We start from the raw sequence: 22,190 nt of genomic DNA on the forward strand, positions 1-22,190 counted from the left end.
TCTAGATAATAAATAGGAGATTCAGAAAAAAGGTGAAGTTACACCTTAACTTTTACATAACACTGAATCCTAGATTAAGGCAAGGATTGCAATTAAAAAAGTGAGTCAGAATCTAATTTGGGGGGAAGAATGCTTTGTCCCGTTGACAGACTTCCCTTCATGTATTTTTGCATATTTCAGCCCAGATTGGCAGAAACCCTGGTTTGCAAGCTATATGGGAAGATGAAAAGCAGCGACGGAGACAGAAATGTGAATCTTCCCAGATTAAACCACCTGAGTCACAAGGTAAAAGAAAACAAAAACAAAAAAAAAAAAAAAACAAAAAAAACCCCAACCCTGTGCAGCTGTTTATCGATAACTTTGAATGAGAAGCAAGCAGCAGCAGGTAGAATTTAAATTGGTCTATCAAGTTTGAGGGCTTTTTAGATGTACTGTTTTTTCAATTCCAAGCTTACCGATTGTCCAGTATTCCAATCTTAAAAGCAAGATACATAACCTTGCCTAAAACCGCCATGATTCAGATAGCTGCAAGGCATTCTAGGCAGAATGAATGAATGATAATGACAGTTAAGATTGCATACTTTGTTATCGAAAATGTGTAAATGTTTAAATACTGGCAAAATTAAATCTCTTACCCTGAAGCTTTCCATGGTAGTTTATATACAAGGGCAGTTCCTTTGAATTTCTGTGGAGTTATAGCTAAGGTGATGTTAGATGAAAATTCTGAAAGGATGGACAAATCCCTGTATTTTTATGTAAAATTCGTTGCACGGGGCAGACTGTGCTCTGCAAATTAATTGCATAATGAACAGACCTATTCTCTGCAGAACCTAGATCATGTTTCTTTTAAAATATGAATTATATTTAGCAAGTAAGCCAGAGGATTGCAAGAAGGAAAGAGGGCAAGTTCCTGACTAAGGCAGACCGCTTTCTGACTGTCTCTTCCCTGAGTTTCTGTGTAATAATATTCAGGCTGCATAAACCAGACTTTTCAAACTTGTTCACTGATTGTTCTTTTCCTGGATGCTCACCTTGGTGTAATTGCATCATGATTTGTAAATGCTGTTGATACTCACAGTTGCAAATGAGATCAATGAGAGTATGTGAAGTATTTTAAAGTGTTTAAATACACTTGAAAAATCAGCCCTCAAATTTGACACTTAAAATTAGCAGACACTTCAACTTTGAACCATTTCCTAATACAATTAGTAATTTTAGCTCTTCTCTGTGTTCAGAGGTCAAAGTTAAACTGAATAACGAATATTTTTCAAATTTTAAAGACCGTGGATTTGTACCAGCAACAGAGAGTGAAAAATTTTTTCAGAAGAGACTTAAAGAAATCCTCAAGCAAAATGACTTCTCTGTGTAAGTGTTTAGCCATTTGCCATAAAGTATAATATTCTATGCAAACCTTAAATATGCATTTAAAAATTGGTTTTCAATTAACTAGAACGTTGTCAGGATCAGTGGACTACAGTAATGGATCAGAGGAGTTCTCTGCTGAGCTAACACTACATTCTGAGGTACTTTCTCCTGAAGCCTTTCAGTGTACGCCAGCTAATATGGTAGAAGTGCATAAAGATAAAAAGATAAACAAAGGTGAGTATTTTTAATAGCATAATTGTTTAGGCATAAATTTCTGTCATGCTTTGGCTGTTTATACTATTAGCAGAAGTAAGCCAAGGAAGATCTGATTGTCAGTTATGAAAAAATTAAGAGTAGTTTTGCTTTTATTTTCACCATTGTTAGAGTAAGCCTTTTTAAAATTGCAATAGCAAATAATAAAACATACTTGACTAGTAAAATCCATTTTAAAGTGGATTGCTTTCATAACGTATTGATGTCTGTGACTCTTTGAAGTTTTATCCTTTCTCTTTTTGTTTTTCTCTTAAAGATTCCAATAGGTTGCATACTGATAAAGAGGAGGAAGCCGTTATTAATGAAGAAGCAATTTTAAACATTGTGGAAAATAGTCAGAGCTTTCAGCCTTTGTCTCAAAGACTGAGTCAGACTGCAGTTTTTAGTGAGTAAGACTGGAATGTCTTTTCTTCCAAGCTATTTTATTGTTCCACAGTCTTTGTTGTGTTCACTTACGTTACCAGTCGTGAAAATTAAGTAGTTTACCTCAGGAAGCTTGTCAAGCAGACTGAGAATTCCCAGACACATACCCTACCACCACCCACAAAAAACCAGCTTATATTTTCTAAAAATGTCGACAGGACAGTGTATTTGTACTGAGAGAATGACTATCCCCCAGTATCTCCAGACAGCTGAGCTTCTAAAGGTAGCCCATGAGCATGTTTTCCACTATAATGTAAGAAAGCTGCAGTAACTGCAAGAATATCATGGATAGATGGTCAAAATCCCCTTTATTTTTATAGCTTTAGTCTTCTAACCCTAGGAGCATAAGGAAGATCAATACCCATAAGAGATTGCATTGAGCTGATCTGGCAAGAAAACAGGCTTAGTAGTGGAGTGAGAAGGTTGTGCTGAGAGGATGAGAAGTGGCTAAAATAATGTATAGGGTGCATCTTATGACTAGGCATTTGAATTGCTCTACCAAATATGAGTATTTGAAATGGAATGTTTTTTCTAGTGTCTAGGGAATCAAATGGAGATTTTATGACTTTTTCTTTCTTTCTTTGTCATCTTTTTTCCTCCTTTTCTTATCATGGGGCTACTAATTGCTGGTGTCTTGTGTGACCATGAGTAACAGGCTGCATCTTTGGGTCTCTTATGCTCTTTCACAACATGGACTAGTCTTTACTATGCCTTTGCAGAGTCATAGTGTCACAGGGGCTGTGAAGTGCACTACTTCTGCTGGTGCTGTGAAGTACACAACAAGGTTTATATTAATAGGAAGTAAGGGTTGGAGTTTAATGATGGACCTCATGAAGGGCAAAAGAGCCAAGAGCAAAAAGAATAATTGAAAGGGGGTTAATCCAGAACTCTGGCAAAGGGGATGGTTTCCATTCTAAACGGTTGCATGGTGTCTTGTGAAGCCTTTGTAAAATATGGAAAATGCCTTCCTCACCAATATTGAGACTTATTTTATATGATTCTCATGATCATTGTAAATCATATGATATTTCCTGAGGAAGGAAAGTAGAGATTGTAGTTCTTCAGACAGAGGAGGAGAGAAGTAACAAAGATGCCTATTAGACTGGAGATCATAAATTGGTTATGAGGTCAGATGGAAGGTAAACAGGAGGAGAGTGAGAAAAAAATTGTGACTTGGAAGGATGTTTAAGAAATAAAAATAAAGAATGAGAAGGCAAGTGCATGAGTTAGTGTAAGCTTGGGTCAAATAAAGGAAAATAAAAAATAAAATCTAAGGGAGGAGTGAAATCAGATAAACTTTCAGTGTTTAGAGGAAGGTAGGAAGAGAATAGGTTATAGTGAAAAGTGAGATGAAGTTAAGCATTATAGGAAAGGACAGAAGGAAAGATGACTAGTTGGTCTTAATCAGCATCAACTTTTATGACATGCAGTGACTGAAAGTCTTCCAAGTGATGCAGAGAAGCACCCAATGAAGTTAGTGCAGCCATTGAAATGGTGAGAGCAAGAAAAGGCAGTGATGGTTCAGAAGCTGGCACTCACGCTGAAATAGAAGTGGAGACTGAGGCTTTACTGAATGTGAGGAGGTAATAGGAGGGTGGAGAGAGAGAGAGAGAGAAGTGCTTCCGCTAAATCTACTACAATTAGAAGAGGAGGGCAGAAATTAAAAAAGAAGGTTGTCGAGAGCTAGAAAAGGTAACAAATCATAAAACTTAAAAAAATAAGACATAAGAAAAGCTTTGTTTCTGTAGCCTGCCTTGCTTTAGACAATAACAAACTAGTAGATTTTAAAATGTTGAGGGGATTTTTCGTTTTGTTTTGGTTTTGTTTTTTACTGGTAGACTATATCTAGTCATTTACAAGTAGAACAAAATATAGATTCTACTTGTATGGGCTTTTTCTGCAGTGGACAGTTGTGCTGATGAGGCCATGATTGATCTGTTGGCTGGACTGGAGAATGATGGATATCAGATGGGACATCACAAAACACTCTCTCATCATTGTTCTCTTGGAAGCTGTCGAAATTCTCAGAACAGTGATGATGAAGAAAATGAGCCACAATGCGAGAAAGAAGAAATGGAACTTAGCTTGTTAATGTCCCAAAGGTGGGACAGTAGCATTGAAGAGCCTGGGCCAAAAAGAAGGTATATATGTGATTTTATTTTCTTAATATGTTCTTTTCTGCCAGATCCTTCCTTCCTCCCTTCCGCCTTGTTTGCAAGTGTGCGATGAACCCAGTGAGCTGTAGAGAGGTCTCTGTTTACAGCATTGGAAAAATATATGCAGCACTTGGGATAGGATGCAGTTGTTCAGGTGATGTTGTGAATCGTCAGTTTTATGTGGAAGTTTAAAGATTAAATGTTTAGGTTTGGCTAGACCTAAGCTTCTAGTTGGCCGTTTGAGGAAAAATTGAGTATTTTTTTTGTCCTAGAGATCCAAATGCAAAAAACTGTAGTTGTAACCTCCTTTTAAGGTCACACCTTGCATGTAGTACAGATGTTAAGATGTATCTTGTACATCTCATGTGCCTGTAACTTTTACGCAAGTGAATATTTAAGAAGTATTCTTATGAAGGCTGACCCAGAAAGCCTAAGAAAAACACCCATTTGTTTCCATGCTCAAAGCTTAAATCAAAACATGAATGTTACTCACTCTGCTGGACTGCTAAAGGTCAGTAGCTTGAATATTTTTAAGGCCAAGATTCTTGGAACACCTTCTCAGGTTGTAATGACCTTTTGTACAGTCTGCACTGACAGGCGTTGAAAGAAGCTATATCCAGTTTCTGTTCACCTCTGCTTTGGGCAGACCTTCTGGTATTTATAATTCTGTTTGAAAGATGAGAGACTTCACAGACACAACATTTTGATATTTGGGTTTTTTTACATCAGAAATCATAATTATACTATGATTCAGAGAGCAAGAGAGGGATAAAAATATTTAATCTTTTCTTTCCTGAAGGCATACAGAAAAGTTCTAACAGAATCAGAAGTTAGATCATTAGTGTCCTAGTTCTAGAGATAATTCATCTCTAAAGCTACTTTTCCTATCTGACCTTTGATTTTCTTTTCTTTTCTTTTTTTTCCCCCTCACAGTAGTCTGAAAAGTTGGAATTTTCTATAAAACAATTAATGTTAATCTTCAGTTTAGTGGTAGTTTCTGTGTAAAACCAGCCTATACCTTGCAGAATTTATTAGCTCAGGCACATCTCTGTATGGGCATGACTGTACAACTTCTGGAGTCAGGTAGGATCCTGAAGCAATTAACTGCTTTTATGCAATAAAGAATCCTATTTAAAAACTCATCAGACTCGATGAGATGGCTCACGCTCATATCTGCCTACATCTTAATCCCAGACAGAAAGCACTAGGGAGAAGGTACATACTGGGTGCCTCCACAGGGAGTCAACTCCTGTTCAGAGGGAATTACAAGCTTTGTTTCAGTATGATCTCTGCAGAATTTGGATTGTCTTCACAACAGAGCATGGGTATCTCTGCCCCCTGCATGATTCTGCTCATGCATAGAGAGCCAGTTTGAGTCTGACAATGGATCCAGCCTTATTCTGCTCAGACTCGTTCTGTCTGTACTTTTTCCTAACTCATCCTACTGTATCCATACTATCACTTTTCTGTTATTGGATATTCACCAATCTTACATTATCTCAGAAAATATATTGAGATAATGAGCAACAACAACACCCTACTGACTGAATTAAATGGCTTGTGTTTGATTTGTGCTGAACTGGAGAAGAAAGCCTGCTGAGACCTGGACTGGTTTATCATACTGTGTTACACAAATTTTCCAGGAATCTAAACTGATGAGCTTGAATGCAGAGAGATCCAAGTTGTTATCTGCAGAAGTTGTCTCCAGCTTGACTGGCCTTACTAAAGTCGACAAAGATTTGCGTCATGCCCAGGATTATAGCATAATTCAGGTTGGCAGAAACATCTAAATGCTATGTAGGCCAGTGCCCTGGTCAAAGCAACTTTGGGTCGATCCAGTTGCTCAGGGCCTTGTCTGGTCAAGGTTGGAGTATCTCCAAAGATGGAGATTGCACAGCCTACGTGGGCAACATGTTCCAGTGTTTGAACATCCTCGTAACGAAGAATGTTTTCCTTGTACACAACATTCCCTGAGGCAGCCCCGTGCTTATTGCCCTTTTCATATCACCGTGCACCTCTGAATCTGGTTTCATCATCTTTATATCCACTTATTGGTTACATGACAAGTGCAAGAGCAAGCATCTCCTCGTAGTTTTTTCTCAAGACTGAATAAATCGTTTTCCCTTAGCCTTTCCTTATGCATCATGTGCTCCAGCCCCCAGTCACCCTGATGCTCCTCAGCTGGATTTGATCCAGTATTAGCAACAGCAACTTCAGAATGTTCAAGGAGGGATGGAAACAAACATCATTTTGATGGTTGTGCTTTAGTTAAGCCTGATGAGAGAGAATTGTTATAATATAGTAAAGATCCCTTAAAAAAAAAAAAGGCAAACATCTGTTTGCTAAAAGCTAAACTAAAATAATTTTGCATGGTTGGTTTAGTCTTCAAATATCAAGCACTTTCAAGCAATTAAATTAAATTTCAGTAAATTGAAATAAAATTAGGCATCTAAATGCCTTCTCTAACTTCTTAAGCTAGTGAATCCTGCTAGTTTTGTCTGAAGTTTTTAAATGGTTGGCTGCCACTGTTGCCTCTTAAAATAGTAACATTGAATAATATTTTAAGTTTCTCAGTGAGAAATGTAACAATTTTTTGTTTCCCTTTGCTTCCCCAAATTGCACAACCACATAGCACCACTCCCCTTTGATTTTGAGGTTCCGTGTGGTTATTGGTATTTTCTAAGAGAAGTATTGTGCATTAATTAGTTCCTTCATTTTCTCTAGGTCAGCTGGCAAAAATACACATCGAAGTTCAACAGAAGAGGATTCATCTTCAGAGGAAGAAATGGAGTGGAGTGGTAACAATATGCTCCTAACTAATCTCTCTATACCTCAGTTAGATGGGACTGCAGATGAAAATGGTGGTAAGTAAACAGAAAAACAGCTTTAGAAGTTGAATTATTTCCTGGGTCATAGTTCGTTTCCAGATCAATTTGCTAATTCTCAAAAGTGCTAACCGTTTTAAATTCTTGTTTCAAATGGAAGGAAGTGCTCTCAATGGATTGCAGAGGTAGACCCTTAACATCTTCCTTATAAGCCAACAATATTTTAATCTCAATGTCCTCAACGAATTACCAGAATCTGCTTTTCCTATTGTATTAATGATCAAAAAAAGGACATTGTTTTATTAGTTGTATGGAAAAGATAGTTACCTTGTTGCAAGGGGTATTTTTCTGTTAGTATTTGTTATGCAAATATGGTGTCAAAATTAATAATTCTGTAGGATCATTTATCCTGCTAGGATTTCATTGTAAATAGTCAATGTATTATTGTGTGAATTTAGATGGTTCTTTGCTTTGCAAGTATTTGCCACACACACTAAAATACAGTGAGCCTATGTTTCATTCAGCAGATTGCATGTTCATGTTTTGGGATTGCATGAGTTAAAAATATGCAATGACAAATCTGATGCAGAAGAAACTGCCTTTAAAAATCTATAAAAAAATTAAATTAATCTGTAGAGATATCTCTTGCCATGTCTTTATCACCTGCTGTCTTTGATCAAATAACCTTAGTTAATACAATGCACACTTTGAGGTTACGCAAATACAGAAATATTATTTTTTGTTTCATTAGACAATCTGTATATTTTCACATTTATAAAATTCTGTTGAGCAAAACAATGTAAAATGTATGGATCTTGTGGGGAAAAATATATATCTGTATCTAGGCTTTTCTTATGATTAGGTTCACTTTTCTTCGTGGTCTAATCAACAGTAATTGTTGTTCTTTGTTTAGAAATGTTGTATTAGTCATACTTCATTGCCTTTGAAATTTGTGGCTAACATAATTTTGTACAGAAGCTTCTTTCTTAATCCATAGTACAAACTGGTTAATGTAAATCTTGTTTGTGCTCATGTGTGTACCTAATTTACTATTTATTGCATTTGCTCTTCGGGACAGAAATGTAATCCTTTACAAAATTTCTGTATTGGTTTGTGTCTCTTGAAGCTATTGGACAAAAATAACAAACATCATATATTAGTATCTAGAATACATGTGTCTTAATGTATCTGTTAGCAATTCTGTGGTAGAGAAAGTGAGCCATGTGATCTTGTTGCATAGACAACCACAGCTATTCTTTTGTGTTCACTGTTTAAAGCATAGTTTGCTTTTTCCTTTGCTTTTATAGGTATAATGGTAGGGTTAATACGTGACTTGATGTACTACTAATATGATTTGGTTTTGCAAAATATACAATTGTCTTTTCCCTATTTGCAATACTTTGTAATTTAATGTAAAAAGGGATGCTTCTGGCTGATGAGACTGTATCTTAAATTGTTTAAATTTTAGGATATTTTAAGTATATGAAATATCATGTGCAGAAGAATGTCAGCTTAGAATGAGTTTATTACTATGAACTTTTACATCAACTTCTTATAATGGGAGATACAGTAAATTCAAAACAGATCTCAGTCCAGTTCCTCTGAATTAGAAAATGCTTATCCACACATGAATCTGTGTCCATAACATCTGGCTGACTGACAAGTACTTTTGCAATTTTTGTATCTGAATAGTCAGGTATCTTCCAAGTGTTTGTTGACACTTCACTAAACTCCCATTTTCTTGGTTTTCAGTTAATCATCCTCATTCTTTGTGTGGACTCCTACCCTCAAAGAATCATAGGCAGCATCTCCCACCTGTGTTTCACAGCTCAGGGACTCCGTGTATACATTAGAAAATGCTGTTAGAAACGGATTGAGACATCCTTTTCTTTTTCTCACCTGGCAACAAATAAATTGCTAAACTGAAGGCAGCAAGAATCTAAAATAATCCCCAAATTGGTTGGGACTTAGAGTAAAGGCCCAAAGGATCCCCCGTCTAGCATGGCAGCGTGCAGCATGTGCTTCCAGGTCATACAGCATGTTTCGGAACTCCTCTCACCCTTCAGCGTTGCAGCTGAAGATGTGGACACATGAGCAAAATGTTGTGTGCCAGGAGCTCTGTGGTAACTGCCTCTTTGCAGAGGAATAAACTCCTTCAAATTACTTGGTGTTCATTGTGGTTGTGAGCAAGCACACGGTTGCTGCAAACCAGTTGTTAATTTGTTACTTACCACCTGCCTGTCCACACTTACCCTGCAGTAAATGTGGTGTGAGTGTCAGTGGAAGAGAGAAACAGTCCCAGGTATCATGTGATAAGTCTGTACAGGACAGTTACCACAACACACACTGGTCACAGATCTGCGTGGGAACATTAATGCATGGATATGAATTCCTGATCTAACTAAATGGTGCGAGCTCCTTGCATAGACACCTGAATGGGTGGCAGATAGCTCTGCTTTACAAAAGTGCAGCAACTACCTATGCTTAGCACAGAAGACGGTTAATACAATGCCTTTACCATGTTGTAAGATAGTACTTTAGCTTTCTGTGCAATGACTTTTCTGTATGGGGAAATTCATCCAAATTCTTTGTTTTTCAGACCAATGAGTATGCATACTTTGGGATACAAGCTTTTCTAGAAATCAGTCTGTTTGTATTTTGTTATCTGAAAGTGATTTTTAGAAGCCTTCTTTCAGAAAATGAACATGAAATCTTTGGCAATTGTATGCAAGTGTACCGTTTAGGAGTAACTGACAGAATGGCTGAGACAAATACACTGACAACATGATTTTGATAAAGCAACTCATGTACTCAGGGTCTGTAGTTGTCATGATCATAAATGCAATGTGATTTAGAAGAGGTTTGTTTCTTCTTTAGGTGGGAGGGCTTTCAGGAAAATATCATTAAAATGGTTAGTGCCTTAGGTTATTTTTTTTTTACAGGAAAACTAGAGTAAAATTGCTTGTCTTCCATTTCAGACAATCCTTTGAATAATGAAAGTTCTCGAACTCACTCCTCCGTCATTGCAACAAGCAAAATGTCTGTAAAGACCTCAATCTTTCACAAAGATGCTGCTACGCTAGAACCCCCATCTTCTGCTAAAATTACTTTTCAGTGTAAACACACAAGTGCCCTTTCTAACCACGTTTTGAATAATGAAGATTTAGTAGAAGACCTCTCGCAACCAAACACAGAAACAAGACCTGAACTTTCAGTCCATTCTCTTACAAAAGAAAGCACTTACTCAGCAAAGTACCCAGCTCCATTCAGCAATAGTACCCATGCAGAAAACTCTCACAAAGAGAGTAACAAGAAAGATACTCTCCCAGTTCCTTCATGTGAAAATAGTATTTTTGAGTACGAAGATGATATTTCACCAGTGAGCAGACAGATACCTAGTAGGAAGTATACTAGCATCAGGAAGGCTGAAAAGGACGTCTCTTTTATGCATGTGGGCCGCCACATTGGTGACAGCATGTTGAATAAAAACTTATATAACTTTTCTGATTTGAGCCACTCCAAAGGTAAAATGTCCTCTGAAGTGAGTGAAAAATCCAGCAGTGCAAGTATAAATAGTTTTTTTCCAGCAACAGTTTCAGAAAATTGTGAGTTGGTGTCTTGTTCAGGAGGCAGTCGAACTGTGGTACATTCACTTGAAAATAACACTGATGAAGGTGGCCTTAATAAGCTTAAAATTAGGTATGAAGAATTTCAGGAGCATAAGGCAGAAAAGCCAAGCCTCAGTCAACAAGCAGCGCATTACATGTTCTTTCCTAGTGTTGTTCTTTCTAATTGTCTTAGTCGACCACAGAAGTTAGCTCCCGTGACATATAAATTACAGCAAGGCAACAAACAGTCCAGGTTGAAGCTCAATAAAAAGAAACATAGTTTTATCAATCATCAAGAGCCCCCACGTGTAAATGATGTTGCATCAGTGAAGGAAAGCTGCTATACACAAGGTGATGCTTGTAGTAACATTCCTGATAAGGATAGTGCTTTACCTAGTGACTTAGTTCAAGTTCCTCTTGAGGCTTGTGAAAACAAAATGCCTACAAGTACTGCTAATTATACTGACTGCCAGTTTGCAGATGGATCTCTTGAAACGGAGCAGTCATTTGGATTATGTGGGAATAAATACACGCTCCGAACGAAACGGAAGGTAAATTATGAGACTGAAGACAGTGAATCAAGCTTTGTCGCACACAACTCAAAAATTAATCTACCTCAACCAACAGAAAGTGTTGAAAGTATGGATGGGTCTCAGAAGTCTCGAAAGCGTAGAAAACTGTCTAAAAAATTGCCACCTGTTATTATTAAGTATATTATCATCAATAGATTTAGAGGGAGAAAAAATATGCTTGTTAAACTAGGGAAAGTAGATTCTAGTGAGGAAAGAGTAGTACTCACAGAGGAAAAGATGAACTTATATAAAAAGCTTGCACCTTTAAAGGACTTTTGGCCAAAAGTTCCTGACTCTCCTGCAACCAAATATCCTATTTATCCACTAACACCAAAGAAAAGTCACAAAAGGAAAGCAAAACATAAGTCAACCAAGAAAAAAGCTGGAAAACCACAAAAAACAGGTAGTAAAAACATTAAAAGAACTTTATCTTTCAGAAAAAGGACTCATACAATTCTTTCTCCTCCCTCACCATCCTATAATGCTGAAGCTGAAGACTGTGACTATAACTATAGTGATGTTATGTCTAAGTTAGGTTTTCTTTCTGAGAGAAGCACAAGCCCAGTAAACACATCTCCACCTCGCTGCTGGTCTCCCACTGATCCAAAAGCCGAAGAAATTTTGACCAACCTGGACAGAGAAGCTTTATTTAGTAGGGGGCCCAGTATGTACAACAGCAAGACTGTTAATTCTAGTGTAGGAAAAAATAGTCGAGCAAAAACTCAGGTTAAGAAATGTAAAAAGAAATTTGTTAGCCCCACTGTATCTACTAAGAAAAAGAAAAAGATTAGTCAGGCTGATAAAACAGCAGATGATGGAAAGAAGAAACCTAGAACAAAACAAAGACAAAAAACAGCTGAAAAGGCATCCTCAAGAAAGCGCATTGTATTAAAAGATGAAAAAGGAAATACTCGCTCTACTGCAGAATTGAAATTTATGCTGAAACGTCAAGATCTGCCCGAGATTTCTTACAGCTCCGTCAACTCACAACCACTTCATAACCGGAAAGACAGTCCTCTTCCTGGCTATTCAGCAGGATATCTACCGTCAGCACAGGTCCCTGCAGCAGCTGATGCACAAGGTCATTCATCAGACTGTTTTCATTCATTGATGGAAGTTGATAAGCCTGTAGATGCACAGGGTTTACCTGCTCCACGAGAAGACCCTCATGCATCTTTTGCATCTACTCCTCTGGCATCTGAAAAGGAAGTACCAAAAATGAGCTCTCAAAGGCCCAGGACTCAAAGTGCTATATTTAGAATGAAGGATTCTGCTCTCATTCAAAACATATTTGATCCATCTAATCACTCAACTCAGGTAACACAGAATGCGCGCATCTCTAAAGATAAGAATTCTGCAAAAGCAGAAGAGATAAAAAATTTGCAAAACAGATATTTACCACCAGCTGCGAAATTAAATGAAGCTCGTGATTCTTTGGACACAGCAAAGATGGATCAGTTACATGCTACTAGCTATTTGCATTGTAAAGACAGTAATCAACAGCAGATTTTTTGTTTACCAGAGGCATCCAAGCATTCTGATCCTTGTTCTTCTATTCTTAAGTCATCTGAGGAAAGCCCTGGGCCACTTCAGTTGCCTAAGAACTGTTTTGTAACGTCTCTGAAGAGTCCAGTGAAACAGTTACATTGGGATCAAAACCAGAGAGGATTTATTTTGGATATGTCACACTTTAAACCTGAAACAGTAAAACAAAGGTCTCTGTCAGAAACAACCGTGCAACCAAAACCCATCTCCCAGTATAAAAACAGGACTATAGTGGCCCCATCAGCATTCAGTGAAGGACAGTCTGGCCTAGCTGTTTTGAAAGAGTTACTCCAAAAGAGACAGCAGAAAGCTCAGAATGCAAATGTTACACAGGAACCATTACCGGCTAAAACACAGCTGAGCAGGAGTATACCATGTCCTCTTGAACAGAATAAAGCAATCAAAAGGTCACGGTCAGTCGCATCGCCAAGAAAATCTCGTGCTCCCAGGAATACAAAGCCTAAAGAAAAAACACCAAAACTTTCAAAAATGGAGTCTTTAAGCCAGCATATCACTAGTCGCATTGATCACTCTGTGTCTGATGACAGCCCCATTTTTTTTTCAGACCCTGGTTTTGAAAGCTGCTACTCACTTGAAGACAGCTTGTCTCCAGACCACAATTACAACTTTGATATTAATACTATAGGACAAACTGGATTTTGTAGTTTTTATTCCGCAAGCCAGTTTGTCCCAGCAGATCAAAATTTGCCACAGAAATTCTTGAGTGATGCAGTTCAAGATCTTGGTTCTGGACAAACAACAGAAAATGACTTTCTGTGTCATAATGACCAAAAACCTGAGGAAGAAAAGCAGCGTTCGTCAAGCACAAGTAAATGGATAAGGTCTGGTGCCCTGAGCCCTGAGCTTTTTGAGAAAACCTCACTGGACAATAATGAGAACCACTGCCATAGCCAATGGAGGAAAAATGTTCATCCTTCAACTTCTAGATCTAGTTCTATTGATACCTCTTGTACGCAAGAAACTGAGGTCTGTTTAAATGAAAAATTCAAATTGAATAGAAATTCAGTAAATAAAGAGAGATTTCTTAACCTTCCTCAGCCAACCAGCTCAGACTGGATTCAAAGCCACATTAGAAAAGAAACCACTTTTGAACCCTGTCAACCACTTGATTCAGTTAATACCTCTTTTACATCCATATTGTCTTCTCCTGATGGTGAACTTATAGATGCAGCTTCTGAGGATTTAGAATTATATGTTTCAAGAAACAATGAGGCATTAACTCCAACTCCAGATAGTTCACCAAGATCAACCAGTTCTCCCTCACAATCAAAGAATGGAAGTTTTACACCTCGTACTGCTCACATTCTTAAGCCTCTCATGTCTCCACCTAGTCGTGAAGAAATCATGGCAACTTTGCTGGATCATGATCTTGCGGAAACGATTTATCAGGAACCATTTTGCAGCAATCCTTCAGATGCTCCAGAAAAGCCAAGGTACTGTGTGAAATGCATTTCTCTCTACATATGCTTGTGATTATATTAAATTTAATTTATTCCTGTAAACAATTTTATGCTGTTATGTGGCACAGATTCGTGGAAGATCCCATCTGATATACATACATTTGAAGCTGAAAATTACTGTACTTCCGGTGCAAATACCCATTTTCATTCATGACGCTTTGTTTTTTTTTATTGCCTGATGTTATCGTAGTAAGTGGGAATGTGCCTGCTTGGTGTGTAAAAGAAAGATGCTTCCCACAGGAGTTACATAGAAAGAAAACTAATTAACAGGACCCTGCTTGTATATCATCTTGAGGACTGCCTGCAGTGCAGTATAGAGCAAGACAATAATTCAAACTATTTTCTTCACAGGGAGATTGGAGGGCGGCTTCTCACAGTGGAAACTAGGCTTCCAAATGACCTGCTTGAGTTTGAGGGAGACTTCTCTTTAGAAGGTCTACGTCTCTGGAAGACTGCATTTTCAGCAATGACAGAAAGTCCTAGACCAGGATCTCCTCCCCGATACGGTCACTCTACTGTTAACAAAAGAGAAAGTAATAGCCATAAAACTAGTGAAGACAAAAAAATAGTCATAATGCCATGCAAGTGTGCTCCAAGCCAACAGCAAGTTCAGATATGGCTTCATGCCAAAGAAGAGTATGAACATTTCAAGAAATTGCCTAAGAATCATCCTGCTGAGCTGGAAAAGGTAGCTGAAAATTTCAGCTCTGCAGTATCATCTGAAGAGAAATCTATAGAAGTAGTAAAAGCAGGTAAAGATTTAAATTTATCTAGCCTGGAAGATGAAAGACCCGTTGTGCCTACAAAGAATTCTCCTGCTTCTGTGGCAGAAACCACAAAAACACAAACCAAGGAAACCTGTGATAAGCCTATAAGCACTATAGAAACTTCTATAAATACTAAAAATGACATAGACTCTAATAAAACTCCATGTGAAAGCAAGACACTTATTCCTTCAACACTAGAACATGATAAGGAGGAGGAGGAGGAAGATTATTATGTCAGTTACAGTTCACCAGATTCTCCAGTACTTCCTCCTTGGCAGCAAGTAGCATCCCCAGATCCCAAGCAGTCCAATTCAGAAGACACAGAGTGGAGAAGTCAGGATGTTGTTTTGTCTTCTGTGGAAGGAAATGATGTAGTACCTGTTGGAAGTGCACAAAACTCTCCATCTGCCCAAGAGAACGTTAGGACATCCTTTGACACGTCTCCATTTCCAGCTAATGAAGATCCTGGAAATTCTGAATGTGTTTGCCTGCATAGTACACCCATTGTGCAGAGAAAAAATCAAGATGGAGTACCTGAAGTTCTTGGGTTTACTCCTTTATCCACAGGTAAATCCATTAAGTGATTCTAATGATACGCACAAAACAAAATCTGAATATGATAAGGTATTATATTTCTTTTGACACGATGAGAAAAGAATTATATCTCCACAAAAATATATTTAAAACTGGTTTTGGAAAGGAAAAGGCCTGTGCATTATTGTTAATGTAACTATGACTTATGAAAAAAGTCTAGAAGCAGAACACCCGTTTGCTATTGTATTTGTTTATATATATAATATTTGTTTATAATGTTAACCAAATGCCTCTAGGTGTTTACAGCGTTCTGTTTAACGTTTAGACAATATTATTGAGGATAAATGGTTTTGCACTCATACATGTTTACAGAACCAAAAGCCCAGAAACTGAGCCACAAGAGGGGAATTAATACTGATGGTCTTCGAAGAGTACTTCTAACCACACAAATGAAGGTAAATTAAGATTTTTATGTATGGATGTATTTTTATTATGCCACACATATACATTTCCATTCTCTCTCTTCTTCTGTGTTCTCCTGTGTTGTTTTTTTCTTCTGCTGTTAAGATGTTGAAAACACATTTAAAATGGTAGGGTGCAATTGCTGTAGAATCAGTGTACATTCAAAGTTAGGAAGAAGAAATCAGTTTAATTTGCAGGGAGGAGAAAAAGTTACATATTGAGAGTATGTTATGTGATTCAGGATGAGACACTAATGAAACACTAAAGAGACTCTGTGTAAGGATATTGTTTTGCTCTTTTAGTTACAACATCCTTTTCAAATTCTATTGTGATTTCCCTTTTATATATATATGTGTGTGTGTGTGTGTATACACACAGAGACATGTATGTTTATGTGTCTATGTGCATATTAGTTTTCAGACTGTGTTCTAAGCATTTTCTGAAAACAACGTAAGCGGTGAATGGCACTGGTATTCTGACAGAGTAAAAAGGGAATAGATCACGTAAAATCATCACTTGCATGTTTTCCCTAGTGTTTCTGCTACCCATGTTGGTAACAGAACGGTGGGGTATGCGCATTACCGAAATGACCCAATAGTCTTTTCTTTTGTTCTCAACATTTTTGACCCAGTTCAAGTGGGTGTTTAAGTGTACCCTTAATTCAGTGCCTAAAAAAGGGGTGACTGAAACAGAGGTTTTTGATGAATTGTTGCTCAAGAGAGAATAGAGATTTGATGGTTCCTCTGTACTCAGGCTTCTAGGAAAGCCAATATGTGTGGTTTGGGGTTTTTCTGTGTGTGTTTGGGGTTTTTAAGTATTTCAAACTGCCTCTTGCTTTACTGTGAGATTTCATTAAAATTATTCCTAAAAGGCAGAAAGATACAACTGTTGTTCCCCTGTTGAAAAATGACTAGAGTGGGGATAGTGAAAGCTTTTTTTTTAGGTATTGTAGTGTAGTATTTGCATTTTCATTGATAAATTTGTCTTTAAGATATTGCATATGAATTTCACAACCTATAATTTTTTCAATATTATACTGTGCTGCTTTTTTTTTTTCCCCTCCCCCTTCCCGCAATAAGAATCAATTTGCTGCTCTCGGTGCTCCAAAGAAAGACACTTCTCAGATTGAAGGACCATCTTTAAATAACACTTATGGTTTTAAAGTCAGTGTGGAAAACCTGCAGGAAGCAAAATCTTTACATGAGGTAACTTACCATTATGTGTTATTTTATAAAACAATAGTTTATCAAACCAGTTTTATAATGGCAGAATTTAAAAATCTTTTCCTCCTTGGTCCCTGCCTGACTTAAAATGAGTCAGTGTGTGATGTCTGCAGCTTTAAGTAGTGGCTCTACTACTTTCAGCTTGATCTCCAAGTGCCTTTATTTAATAATATTAAACTAAATTTCGTGGTATTTTTGTTGAGAAGGTGGTAAACCTTCCTTTAAAAAATAAAAATAAGGGAAAGATCAGAAGGAAGAAATAGTAAGTTTTATATAAAAACATTACTGGAAAAACTAGTTGAGCATAACTTTCATTAATTGTTTTCTTAAGAAACAAGGCATCTGCCTTCATTCAGTTGGGCCTTCCCTGTATCTTCACGTGTTACTTTCTGAACCTCTTGGCCAGTTCCTACTACATTTAACAAAATGGTACATGTCTCAAAGAGTGCCTCCACATATTTCATGTAGATCGGTGGTTGGTCTGGGAAGAGAGTTCAAAATTGGTGAATACTGCTGTGTTTGGCTGCTAAATGGCCAGCCAGCATGTGTGTGCTCCCAGACAGTCACCACGTCCATGGCTTGGAATTAGCTGTTGACCAATTTACAGATGACATGGGGAGATGGAAGTTTTATATGCTGAGTAGATGACACAGGAGAAGCCACAAGAAAATAATGATTTTGCACGAAATGGAGATGGAGCTTGATAGTAAAATTTCATTTGAGTGATGGCCGTAGTGATTTATGATGCAAATCTAGAGGAAATCAGGCTGCCCACAGGGCAGCTTACATACTCAGAAATGTTTGTAACTTTTCCCATGTGATCCCTCCAACTTGCCCACTAGTCCACATTATCAACTATAGTCTGCAAGACAACAGAGCAACAACATAGCATTGAAACAGTATTAAACACTATGGTATTTATTGTAGAGTCAAAACTGTACAATATATAGGGATTAGCATTTTCTTCATGCAAACCATTCTGCAAAAGCTGTAGCAACATGATGTGGAAGTTCATTAATGCAAGTGAAAGGAAAGTTTCTCCATATCTTCCTGTAAGTGACTTAGTCTTCATGTTTGTTTGCATGTCTTGGGTGAGGGAGGGAAAGGAAAATAAAGACCAACATTGACTCTTTTTTCTTGATCTGTCCAGAAATTTATTTCAGTTCAATATGCAAATCTGTTTGAAAGCATTACAGGAGTTTACAATTGTTGAAGCTGAGCATTTCTGTTAGTTTGTATTTTCTGCTTTTGGTAGAAGATAATGCTCAGAAACAAAGAGTGAATTTTAATAACTGAGTATAAAAATGTATTAAGTGTATCATCTTTTCTTTTGCAAGATAATGCTTTTTGCAAAAAGTGAGATCCAGCGATGCATGTTTAATCATTTCTATTAATTTTCGCATGTGACCATTTAGTTTCGATATAATATGACCATATAAATGTCTGCAATGAATTCATTTGCACTTATAATCTCCTCTTAAATTTTTGAAGAAAGGTCCAAAATATACTAACTTACTGTATTTATTTGTCGGTAGGTCCAACACCTTACCCTCATCAGTATGGAGTTACATGCTCGAACCAGACGAGATTTGGAACCAGACCCAGAGTTTGATCCGATCTGTGCTTTATTCTATTGCATCTCATCAGACACAGCGCTGCCAAATACTGATAAAAAAGAAATCACTGGTGCTATAGTGGTTGATAGAGACAGGACACTCCCAAGCCAAGGTTCTTATTTCTTTTTTCTTAACATTTTACAAAAATGCTTATTTCATAGTAATCAAACAGTAGCAAGCAAAATATAATCGAGTATCTATATTACTATTTAGCTCATTTAATTTTGTCTTGTTGACTGTTGATGAATGGCCATATTAAACATAGAGAGAGTTTTCCTGCTTATATCTTCCAAAGAACTATTGCATGGGCTGTAAACCGCAGATAACATACACATGTGCAAAATATCTATGTTTGCATACTTGTGCACAAGCTCCTGCAGTGTTCTAAAAGTATAAATAGGAAAACCTGCCTTTAGTTTCCTACTGGAGTTGCTGGATAGCTACAAGTAGAAAATGTTAAAAGCAAGACAGGATGTTTTATATTTTACTTAAGGGTTATTTTTGTGGTTTTATCTGATCCTTTTAGGATCTAAACAGGGGCCCTTATTCTATTGTACCTTTTTGGCTTTGTTTAGACCAGTGATACTCAACCTGTGGCTCTAGAGCCGGATGTGGCTCTTCATGGCCCTACAGGCGGCTCTCGCAATGTAGGCGTCTGATCGGCGCTCCACTCTATCAGGCAGCGCGGGGAGCACTGAGCAAATGGACCAGCAGTGTGGGAGTCGCTGAAGTTCCCCCTCCCATAGGGGGAAAGAAAAGGAGCTGCTGGGATCCCCCCACAGGTAAGAGTAGAGATCACCTCCCACCCAGCAGCTGTGGGGCAGAATAGGGAAAAACTCGCCCTTTTGCCCCTTGTACCCCTTCACCCCACTCCTTCCTAGCAGCCAGAAGGGGTTGAAGACAGAATGCTGCTGGGAGAGAGGATGCTGATGTGTCATGTCGTGATGTATCAATATGTGATGATGTTGAGGCAGCATCATCACACATTGAAGTGTCATGATGGGAAAAAAAAAAATCACACTGTTGATACTTGATTTTTAGGGTGCTCTACAACTCCATTTAATAAAGAAGTGGCTCTCCAGCTGTTAAAGGTTGAGTACCACTGGTTTAGGCTAGTAAAAAAAAAAAACAAAACAAAAAGTCCTCTTTTCTTTCAGGGTTTCTTTGGCACTGTGAATGTGTATTAAACCACAAAATACTGTCTAAAATCTAAAGTGTGGACAAAAACCTACCAAAAATAAATTTAGCACTAAGGCAACAGCTCCTTCTTTTACCAGTTTATTTTACAAAGTATTGTAGATACTGTATCATGTTAAGCTAAGTTCTTATTATTCTCCGTGAAGTTTATTCTGGTATTATATGCTTGTTACTATCTTTAAAAAAAGTATCTCCGTTACCTTTCTAAGTGAGACTTTCCGCAGTATAGCCACTATGGCTCTTTAGGTGTGTGCCACTGATAAATTATCAGGAAAAAGCTCTCTGTAAAGAGGTCCAATAATATTTTGAAAAATCAAAGGTTTTGATCTGGTTTTGTTAGTGAAATAAAATGGTATGTTTAAATGTTATTGTGACATTCCTCGCTTTAATTGATGTGTTCTGTCAATATTTTCTTGGTTAGAACTAGAACTTTTTGACTTCCCTGTGGAGTGACTTGACATTGAGATACACCTTTTCTTTTTTTACCCCCCTTTTTGTATTATTACTTTGTAAGTTACATTACTCATTTTAACATCTGTTTCTGAAAGCACGCTTTTTTTAATTCTTAAGGTTTTAAGAGTGTGTCAAAGTAGAATGCCTTTTAAATCCAGATTGCTGCCCTAATCAGAGATATTACTATTGGTTGTATAGAGAAAATAAATACATAATGTGTTGCATATTATTAATTTAAAGAGGTTTTTTTATAAGAAGGCAAATGCTGATCTCCTGCATGCATACAAATTTAGCTATTATTCACACATTATCAATGTAGACACTCTAGTGTGCACTTAAGTGAACAGTTGCTCATGATTTTCCATTTCTATTAGTAACTTAGCAGTGTTTTTTAAAAAGTGTACTGAAAAAGAACTATACTATGTTACGTAGCATTTTCATTCTTCAAAGCATTTCGCAAAGCACCACTCTAACCTAGCAATTAAAATACATATTTTGCATGAAAACACGGAGTGAGCTGTCATATGGTCTTTTAATATTTCTTACTCAAAAATAATTTTGTAATAGCTGGACTCTTGTACATGTAAAATGGTGAAATTTCTCTTGAATCAAATTGATTTATATCTGACAATTTGTGCAAGATTACCACTATGGTAGAATTTTACAAAGCAAAAGGAACAACTTTTTCCACCCAAGAGAAACAAAATAAATCCAAGGAATTAATTCTGATAATAATTAGTATTAAAGATAAAAATAGGTTGTGTTCTATACTTCTTTTTGGCTGTATGTTTTATTCTAAAGCAACTTTGTTGACTAAAGTAATGTAATTCCTTCTAAATTGTAATGTTTTTTTGTTTTACTTTATTTTCTAGGGAGCAGAGACCAAGCCCCCTTGCTCACAAGATCTGGAGTTACAGGACTAGAAGTCAGTTACGCTACTGATGAAAGAACTCTTTTCCAGGAAGTAGTGAATATTGTAAAAAGGTAGCATATCTGTACGTTCTGCTTTTATTTTTCAGGCTTGGTACAGCAGATTTAGTTCCTTCAAGCCTTGCCAGTCTCTCAAATACTGATTTTTGTTGTTGTTGTTTCCCTTGAAGGCTTATCTCTAGAGTGGACAAGCATGGTGGTCTTTCAAATAAAAATATTTTTTGCTTTTCCTTTTCTCTGACAGCAAGAACATTCAGATCCTCTATAGCAGCTGAGTTACAGTCTTGAAACAAAATCAGAAATATAAGTAATCTTCTTTAACATACAACCTTTCCTGTTAATCCCAGAATTTGTTACACATTTCTCTCTGAAACTCTCAGAATAGTAGATATTAACAGAGCTGAAATCTATAGAAAACCCTCATATGGGAAGAATTTTTCTAGGGACTCTGAGGCAAGACAGAAAAAAACCTACACGATACTAAAACTTCTATGGACAGATTAAAAGAACCGGTAGTTGAAAAATCAGTTTCCTTCATTAGTTTTGTCTTCTCTGAATGGAAATCCCCTGCTCCATCAGATTTGGAAAACTGCCCGTTTTCCCCATCTCCACCAAGACTGGGAAGCCTGTTTGGTAGCCCTCTCGACTGGTGAGTAGGTGGAACTGCAGACGTCTCTCCAGGCCCTACTGTCAAGAGGTGCAAAGCTGTAAAATTGCAAGGAAAAATAAACAGATTTAAACTATGAGTCACCCTGCTGGA

At 37.3% G+C, this 22,190-nt stretch overlaps 1 protein-coding gene across 4 annotated transcripts in view; it reads left to right on the plus strand.

The window, feature by feature from the left end:
- REV3L (REV3 like, DNA directed polymerase zeta catalytic subunit) overlaps nucleotides 1-22,190 on the plus strand; it is a 123,479-nt gene that overhangs the window by 67,447 nt on the left and 33,842 nt on the right. For 3 of the 4 annotated variants that reach the window (XM_074580932.1, XM_074580934.1, XM_074580933.1), the window contains 12 exons: nucleotides 181-285; nucleotides 1,236-1,365; nucleotides 1,451-1,599; nucleotides 1,895-2,023; nucleotides 3,965-4,202; nucleotides 6,942-7,081; nucleotides 10,021-14,221; nucleotides 14,600-15,582; nucleotides 15,922-16,004; nucleotides 17,091-17,216; nucleotides 18,770-18,962; nucleotides 21,373-21,484. In XM_074580932.1, coding sequence (XP_074437033.1) covers nucleotides 181-285; nucleotides 1,236-1,365; nucleotides 1,451-1,599; nucleotides 1,895-2,023; nucleotides 3,965-4,202; nucleotides 6,942-7,081; nucleotides 10,021-14,221; nucleotides 14,600-15,582; nucleotides 15,922-16,004; nucleotides 17,091-17,216; nucleotides 18,770-18,962; nucleotides 21,373-21,484 — 6,589 coding nt within the window. The remainder of the gene's footprint in view (nucleotides 1-180; nucleotides 286-1,235; nucleotides 1,366-1,450; nucleotides 1,600-1,894; nucleotides 2,024-3,964; nucleotides 4,203-6,941; nucleotides 7,082-10,020; nucleotides 14,222-14,599; nucleotides 15,583-15,921; nucleotides 16,005-17,090; nucleotides 17,217-18,769; nucleotides 18,963-21,372; nucleotides 21,485-22,190) is intronic. The other variant, XM_074580931.1, reaches the window with a different exon arrangement.

The sequence above is a fragment of the Larus michahellis genome, chromosome 3 (assembly GCF_964199755.1).
Source record: "Larus michahellis chromosome 3, bLarMic1.1, whole genome shotgun sequence".
Taxonomy (NCBI): Eukaryota; Metazoa; Chordata; class Aves; order Charadriiformes; family Laridae; genus Larus; species Larus michahellis.